Here is a 9,295-nt window from a genome sequence, read left to right as displayed (position 1 = left end):
TGTTTGGTTTTAGCTTTTGATTAGGATTTTATCTTTTAATAAAAATTATATGTATTAAGGTAGACAACATGATTATTGTTAAAAATATACATTGGGAAATGATTTCTGTAGTAAAACCAATTAACATATTCACACTTTATGTAGTTACCATTTTGTGTGCCTCCTGAGAACACTTAGGTCTTCCCTTTTGGCTCAGCTGATAAAGAATATGCCTGCAATGCAGGAGACCTGGGTTCGATCCCTGGGTTGGGAAGACCCCCTGGAGAAGGAAAGGCTACCCACTCCAGTATTCTAGCCTGGAGAATTCCATGAATTACATAGTCCATGGGGTCAGAAAGAGTTGCACAAAACTAAGCGACTTTCACTTTCACACTTTAACTTGAGAACACTTCAGATCTCTCGCAGAAAAATTCAAGTATATAATACAATTAAATAAGGATTTTTTAAAGCAAATAACCCAGAACAACAAGATACTGAGAAACAAGTTTACACAGAGCCTTTCAACAGTTGACATCGTGTATCTGTGTCAATTTCTTTGTAAAGACACCTGAAATCCTAATTCCTTTTACACTAGCTAAGATTAGGGTAAGGTATGAAATAGTTGTGTGGCATTTCTCAAAATAAAAATCACTGAACACATCAAATCAGGTCTTATTAAAACTTCTATAATGCATATTAAAGAGAAAAAGGACACAGAGTATTATGAAGATAACTTGAAAGAACAGCAACAAATTCTCTATCAAATTACTAAAGACAATGGAAATTTTCAAGTTTTATCCAAAATATCCAATTATTGTCTTTAATGCCAATAAAACAATTGTAACTATAGCATATAGCATATAGTGAGTCTGTATTTAGTCTGAGTTATATTTATATTTTTCTTTAGTTAACACAATTGTACTGAATGCGATTAAATGGGCCATTGAAAAATATAATCATTCCCTTTCTCAAATCCATTCTGTTCTCCAAGATTTAATTTTATGGATCCAATCCTGAAGTTCACTTTTAAATACAGCTTTGAAGCTTTTAATGAACAACAACAACAAAATTTCCAGAAATACCACTATGAGAATTAGGCATAAAAACATTGAAAATCAATGGGATACCTTTAATACTTTAATTTTTAATTAGATTTTATTACAGATTTAGTGGATATTATGCAACAGTGGATATTATGTGGCTAAAAGTCATAAAAGGTAGCCCTGATCCAATCTCAGTAGAAAACTTATTATATATTGGAAAAGCAACCAATAAAACTTGACTTGGTGCAAATACCAAGCTTCTCCAGTAAAGTACAAATGATCCCAGTTACAAAATGTTTAGTTTACAGAGAACTTTCCCTAAATGTTCCTGATGCTTCAGGGGAGGTATACACTGTGAAACCGAGTGACACTCACCTTGCAGTAGATCATATGGCACAGGGCTACTCTCAGCCTCATCCCCAAACGCTGAATGTGATAGAAGTACAAGTGGTGCAGAACGGCCCACACCAGCACGCTGGCGCTCAGCCCTGCCGCGTAGCCGTAGGCTTCGTGCAAAGCGGCAGAATCGGTGGGATCGTAGTTTTCAACATAACTAATCATTTTCCCCAAAAATATGGGCTGAACGACTCTGGTGCCTTCCTAAAAGGAAAAAAAGGCTTAATTAGAAATGCAAGCTCTACCAGTTTTCTTAACACAAGCTTTACTTTTACCATTAGCATATTAAAAGGGCATTTTTGGCAAAACACTACATTTATGATTCACCTGAAAAGAAAATATCTATCTCCTATTAGACAAGCAGACAATAGTTTTAACCTTAAGCCAAAATTTTACATTCAAAGACAATGAAGCCTTAGTACTTCGTACTCACTACACTCTAGAAGTTCAATAAATACTACAACCAGTGCTTTAGAATGCATTTGGCAAAATACCAAGTTATTCTTAGGGTGCTGGTGCTAAGTCGCTTCAGTCACGTCCAACTCTTTGTGACCCTGTGGACTGTAGCCCACCAGGCTCCTCTGTCCATGGGATTTCCCAGGCAAGAATACTGGAGTGGGTTGCCATTTCCTTCTTCAGGGAATCTTCCTCACCCAGGGATCGAAACCCGTGTCTCTTTATGACTCCTGCATTGGCAGGCAGGTTCTTTATCACTAGCACCAGAAAAAGGGTAAGAAATTTGCTTCCATATAAACAAGCTCTGCTGGCAGTCCATCCCTGTCCCCCTGTTCTTTCAACATCTCAGCCTAACAGAAAGTCAAAATGGTTCATGTATGGGAGACACACTCTTATCACCTTCTTAAGAATCTTTATGAACTGAGACACTGGGACAAACGCATTCACTTGTACCCACCCCAAACTTCACACATCAGTACAACAAGAAAACAGAGCCCAGACTCTGTTGGAACATCACAGAGAAACCAGGCTGGGGAGGTTCTCAGGGTCTCAGCCCCGAGGGACACTGTGTCAATATGTCCCTACCCTCTAGAAGCTGGGCTGTCCCTTGGAATCAAGCTAAAAAACAATTTTTGTCCACGGTTTGCCATCAGCCACTTATTGAAGGTGCTGGTTTGGAAGAAATGTTACCAATCATCTCTTCCCTAAGGCAAAAGTTAAAATCCTAAACCAGTGAGGTGGGGGACACTGAGCCTTCTCCCTTGAGTAAGACTTAAGGAAAGCAATTTTCTTTCCCAAAACTAAAGGTAGAAAACTGCAACACTTGCTCACCCTGCCAAATGGCCACTCCACCCCACAACCTACTTCTTCCCTCTAGTCACCCCTTGAAGGTCCCCTTCTCTCCCATCAAAGAAAACCAAACACTCAACACAAATCCAAGTCATCAAAAGTAAACGCCATGACCCTCAGCATCATTTCCTCCACAGACTTCTCAAAAGACAAAATGTCAAAACTTTGGAAATCTTTCAGGAACTTGACTTTGGAGCAAGCTTTTCCTTTTAAGCAATCCTTCCTTATTAACATAGACAGGATAAGCAACTGCCAGGTTTTCCTTGATAGCACTCTTCTGTCTGTCTGAAGTTGTGGAAAGGATATGCAAGAGGAAGGGAAGCAGAATCCCCAACACAAACAAAACTAACAAGCATTTTCTGCTCAACAAACTAGTGCCTGATGAGGATATATAGAGAAAGTTGTCCCCATTCCTCAAATGGATGTAACATTAAACCCCGACACTCCTGTCTTGTTCTGCACCCACAGGTTCACAGGCTACACCAACTGCCTCACCTTCCACAAGGTAATAGAAAGCTTCATCTATTACAGAGAAGAAATCACTGTTAAGCTAAAGAATTATGCATAGGATGATCAGATCAGAGTAAGAGGATCCGTTCTCAAGAACACAAAGTTTCACTGTTACATTTCCAGCAAGCCCTATCATTCACCCCTAGAGGTTCTAAGAGCTTATGGAAGAGCCCCTCAGACTGTACACTGTAAAACAGACTTTGTATAGACTTCACTGAGATAGAAATATGTAGGCTCACACAGAGAAACAAGAATGTCAGCCCAGGTATGGCCGAGGGCAGTCCAGTGCTGCAGCCTGCAAACCTGGGGCTCTCCATCAGAAGCCCAGCACTAACACCTGCCATCCCAAACGGTCCTAAAACTATGATTTTCTTAGGAAATCATTGTTGCCTGTTACTCAGCTCTCCTTTTGACCCTGATACTGTTCTAATTACAGTAAGTGTAATGTCACCCACCAAAGAGAATACTGATAGATGCAACAAATTCACCAAAAATTAGTATAAAATAAAGGCACCTCATTACTATCTGATTGGATTTTTTCTGCTGAGACATAGTATTTAATAACCGAGTTGAGCAGATAGCCTCATTAAGGAGTAATGCCATGGACTTTCCTGGTGGTCCAGTCGTTAAGAATCTGCCTGCAAATGCAGGGGACACAGGTTCCATCTCTGGTCAGGGAAGATCCCACATGCTGTGGAGCAACCAAGCCTGTGCACCACAACTACTGAGCCCATGCACGCTGACTACTGGAGCCATCACACCTAGAGCCTGTGCTCCGCAACAAGAGAAGCCACTGCAGTGAGAAGCCCGCACACTGTAACTAGAGAAAAGTCCTTGCTCAGCAGTGAAGACCCAGTGCAATCAAAATTGATTTATTTTTTTAAAAAAGAGTAAGGCCAGTGGTGAAAGACAGGGAAGCCTGGCATGCTGCAGTCCCTGGGGTAGCAGACACCGACACAACTGAGCGACTGAACAACAAATGCCAGTCCTGGCTCAGAGCTTCCACTCCTCTGTCTGCTCTTTTTTAAAATCTTGTTTATTTATTTATCTTTGACTCTGCTGGATCTTCGTTGACACACACGGGCTCTTCCTTGCTGTGTGGGCCTTCTCTTGTTGCTGTGAGTGAGGGCTACTCTCTAGTTGTAGCAGTCCTACTTCTGGTTTTGCTGGCTCCTCTTTTTGCAGAGCAGAGGCTCTAGAGCACACAGGCTTCGGTAGGTGCACCAAGTGGGCTCCGTAGTTGCAGTTGATGGGCCCCAAGGCATGTGGGATCTGAGTTCCTGGACCAGGGATCAAACCCATGTCCACTGCACTGGCAGGAAAATTCTTAACCACTGACCACTAGGGAAGTCCCTCCTCTGTCTGTTCTTGATCCTAATCCTCAACGAGTAAGAAATAAAACAATTGAGAAAATGTTCATTAGCAAACTTGAAACTAACCAAATGAAAACCTTCTGGATAGCAGGAACAATATCAAAAATTGTTCCCATAAAGCCTTCATCTTTGACACCAACCTATAACCCAGTGAATAGCCTTCCCACAAAACAACTGGGAACATAGTTCTTCTTCCTTCACAAGAATTCTGCATAACTGTGAAACTGTAAAAGATATTTAAAACAGTCCAATATAATACCACAACAATCATTTCAAAGTTCTATGAGAGTCTCAGAGTCTCTGAGGCAGACATCTCTTGGTGGAGTCCTTGTTAGTTAATCTCCTGCAAGCACTTGACATTCCGGCTCACCTCTTGCTTCTTAGGGGAACTTATAGTTTCTCCGCTACATTTCCACACTACTTGAAGTGTTTCTGGCCCAATTCTACCATCTTCAAGAAAAACTGAGTAACTCCCTGAGACCCAAGCCACCACCTTAAATACCATCTCCAGCTAAAGAAAGATTGGTAGGGACACAATGAGAAGTTAATAGGAAAAGCAGCTAAAATTAAAATGGCTGGGTTTGTTACAGAGATTTAAGTATTCTCCATTGACAAGATTCTTCTGTGATTTAGAGACATCCTTCTCTTTTTGGTACTGGGAGGAAGACACCTTTACAAATGGAAATTTCCTTCATCAATGTAAATGTCCCTCACAGAAGGGTAACTTCTGCTCTGTCTTTACAGTTTCTCCTGTGTCTATTTCTTAAAAAAAAAAAAAAAAAAAAAATCAGCTAAAAATAATCTTTGTGTCAAAAATGCACATTCTCAGGTGACACTTTCTACTACCCTTCAATCATATTCAATGTTTGTAGTTTTGAAATATTTGTAACACCTACAGGAAAAAATAAAAAACTCTGTAGGAAGCAGGTGACAGAGGAGCACAGAGCTGTTGTCAGAAAAACATCTCTTGACTCTGAGTCTCAATGGAGGCTGTGGGAGGAGAGGAAGCCTCAGGAGAGAATGCAGAGAACACTGGCCTGGGAGTCCAAACACTGGGCTTCAGAAACCAGGTCGGCCACCTGCGAGTCACATGACCCTAAGCCCATCATGTGCCCACCTGCCCTCCAGGTCTTTGTTTACCTCGAGGAATTGTGGGACAACTAAGAGCCACAACAGCTCAAAGTACTCTAAAACCAACACTAAAAAACAAGTGTAAGCTATGATCATTTTTATGATACAGAAGTCCTGGGAAGAGACGTGCTCTATTAATGGCAGAGGCTGGTTTCACAAAGGGTTTGGAAAACTCAGTGCTGCTCACAGGCCACCATGCAGAGCAACTCTTGAGAAAAGTCATTTATAAAAGCCAACATTTCTGGATAGCAATTAAAAGTTTCACTTCTAAGCAGATTTTTTTTTTTAATTTTTAACCATTATGAACCTTTAAAAAAGAGGCACCTACTTCCCTGACTTCTAAAAGAAAATGGAATAAGGGAGGAGTGGGGAGAATGAGTGAAATAGGTGATGGAGATTAGAAGGTACAATCTTTTAGTTAAAAAAATAAATAGTGAGATGTGATGTACAACATAGGAAATACAGTCAATAATATTGGAATAACTTTGTATGGTGACAGAGGGCAACTAGACTTGCAGTGATCATTTTATAATGTATACAAATATTGAATCACTATGCTATATACCTAAAACTAATATAATAAGTCAATTATACTTCATTTTTTATTTTTAATGGGAATAAAACCTTTTTTATGCTTTTTAAAAAATGAATTAAAAAGCATTCCCATCATTTATGACTCAAGGTCATCACTGTGGATATCACTAACAACTAATGGCTAATGCTATGCTCTCAAGATCCAGCAGGGTGCACACAGCAGGTCTGCTCTGCAGGTCCCCTTCTGCTTGGCTCAGTGCCCCCTCCTCCTCTCCCTTGCTGTGTGGACTTCGGTGGTTGCTCTCAGCCCACAGTAACTTTGCCACCAAAGCCTCCACTTTGCCACTTCCACTTTTCAGCCTCCTGCGTTGAGCAAACTCAAGGGACACTTGGAAGAAAGGGTTGGGAAATAAAGGCAAAAGCCCAATACAGCTCTTGGGGAACCAGCCCTGAGTCAAGGCACAAAACCCACTGTGGGACTCAGAGGATTCTGTTTACCTCCTGCCCATAAGCTGAGCTCCAAAGTGAATATTTACACAAACATGTGCCTCCTACAGCCTCCACCTAGACCAGAGACCATCAGCAAAAGTGGCCTTGGACAAACAACAAGTGACTGGACAAGGCCAGGCCCTTTCTAATGTTCCTGGCAACAGGACATAAACCCTGGTCACTCCCCCCCTCTCCGGGGAAGGGACTAGGTGAACCCACTCTGGTTCTCTGAGGTCACCCCACTTACACACCAGCAGGTGGAGACCTCACCTCTCAGAGAGAAGCCCTGATGACCTGGGGAGGTGTTCTCTGTGTCTCTGGTCCAGGCAGAGACTTCAGGCTCCTCCTCCCCACCTTGAGGGCCCTGGGCAGGCGGAGACCTGTCCTCCCCACCCACATTCCCCTTGGAGGTGTACAAAGGGGCGGGGCTAGACATGCTAAGAACTCGCTGCCTGTTCTGTTCTAATTAGGGGTGACCTGTAAATGCCCCAGGTTCAATATCAGCCTGGTACTTGTTTCCCCAAGCATTACAGTCACTCCTCAATTCTCACAGGACAGAGGTTCACATACCTTGAAATTCTAACCCCAAAATCCTCACCCTGGACTGGCATGGCCCTGCCTCTTCCCACTGGTGCTGCCAGGAATACCTGTGTTGTGGTTGGTCAGAGCACTGTCTGGGAACCACAGATAATCCATGAGTCATCCTGTGCACCAGAGGAATTAAAAAAGGGCTGGAGGTCACAAAGTAAATGTGTTCATGTTTTAGAGAATCCTGAGCTGAGTTTAGATCTTCCACCATATAAAATAAAAGGCCACTTAGGGATGGTAATGAGGGGAAAGGTGGTTTCTTAAAGGGCTCCTGGTCCATCTGAACTTAGCATGATGCTACTGCTAGTGTCAACATCCTAGTCACTTCTGGCACCCAGGGTGCATGGTCACCTGGAATCTACCCTCAATTACAATCCCCAATCTGACTTCCTGCTCTAGGAAGTTCTTAGCATCCTATTTATTAACTTCAGGCCAAGTTCAGGATGCATGTGTCTTGAGACCTGTAGACAAAGCTCTCAAGATGAGTCTTCCTGGGAATTCCCTGATGGTCCAGTGGTTAAGATGCTTTGCTTTCATTCCATGGCCGAAGTTAAATCCCTGGTTGCAGAACTAAGATCCCATAATCCACAAGTCAAAAAGAATTTTTAAATAATTTTTTTAATGAGCATTTCTGACACTGGGCAAGCTATAAGTCATTGAGATGGTCAGGATGGTAAGTCAGAGTACCTGAGACATAATGTCCCTCTGCCTTCCTTTGTGAGACCATGGCACACTATGGAAGTACTTGGCACTCAGTGTCCTCTATTCTAAAACCAGGATAATATTAAGTCAGGAAGGTGGATTCCTCCAGCTCCATTTCTTCTTTCTCAAGACTGCTTTGGCTATTCAGGGTCTTTTGTGTTTCCATATTAATTGTGAAAATTTCTGTTCTAGTTCTGTGAAAAATGTCATTGGTAATTTGATAGGGATCACATTGAATCTGTAGATTGCATTTGGTAGTATAGTCATTTTCACAATATTGATTCTTCCTACCCAGAAACATGGAATATCTCTCCAGCTGTTTAAGTCATCTTTGATTTCTTTCATTAGTGTCTTATAATTTTCTGTGTATACAGTTCTTTCATCTCCTTAGGTAAATTTATTTCTAGATATTTCTTTTTTTTTTTGCAATGGTAAATGGGATTGATTCTGTAATTTCTCTGATTTTTCATTGTTAGTATATAGAAATGCAAGTGATTTCTGTGTATCAATTTTGTATCCTGCAACTTTGCTAAATTCACTGATTAGCTCTAGTAATTTTCTGATACTATCTTTAGGGTTTTCTATACAGTCATGTCATGTCATGTCATCTGCAAACAGTGAGAGCTTTACTTTTTCTTTTCTGATCTGAATTATTTTTATTTCTTTTTCTTCTCTGATTGCTGTAGCTAGGACTTCCAGAACTATGTTGAATAATAATAACAAGACACCCTTGTCTTGTTCCTGATCTTAGGGGGAATGCTTCCAGTTTTTCTCCATTGAGAATAATGTTTGCTGTAGGCTTATCATATATGACCTTTACTATATTTTGGTAGGTTCCTTCTATACCCATTTTTTGAAGAGTTTTAGTCATAAATAGGTGCTGAATTTTTCAAAGGCTTTTTCTGCATCTGTTGAGATGATCATATGGTTTTTATTTTTCAATTTGTTTATATGGTATATCACATTGATTTATTTGCATATATTGAAGAATTCTTGCATTCCTGAAATAAACCTCAACTTGATCATGGTGCATGAGCTTTGTGATGTGTTGCTGAATTCTGTTTGCTAAAATTTTGTTGAGGATTTTTACATCTATGTTCATTGTGATATTGGCTTGCAGTTTTCTTTTTTGTGTTTTTTTGTCTGGTTTTGGTATCAGGGTGATGATGGCCTCATAGAATGAGTTTGGAAGTGTTCCATCCTCTGTAACTTTTTTAAAGAGTTTTAGAAGGATAGGCATTAGCC

The 9,295-nt window shown here is 40.9% G+C and overlaps 1 protein-coding gene across 1 annotated transcript in view; it reads right to left on the bottom strand.

The window, feature by feature from the left end:
- Window positions 1–9,295, bottom strand: part of LOC104982227 (multidrug resistance-associated protein 4-like) — a 201,824-nt gene that overhangs the window by 173,663 nt on the left and 18,866 nt on the right. Inside the window, exon 4 of the mRNA XM_010831562.1 lies at window positions 1,398–1,622. Coding sequence (XP_010829864.1) covers window positions 1,398–1,622 — 225 coding nt within the window. The remainder of the gene's footprint in view (window positions 1–1,397; window positions 1,623–9,295) is intronic.

The sequence above is a fragment of the Bison bison genome, unplaced genomic scaffold (assembly GCF_000754665.1).
Source record: "Bison bison bison isolate TAMUID 2011002044 unplaced genomic scaffold, Bison_UMD1.0 scf7180017864527, whole genome shotgun sequence".
Taxonomy (NCBI): Eukaryota; Metazoa; Chordata; class Mammalia; order Artiodactyla; family Bovidae; genus Bison; species Bison bison.
This window is presented reverse-complemented; position numbering and strand designations above follow the sequence as displayed.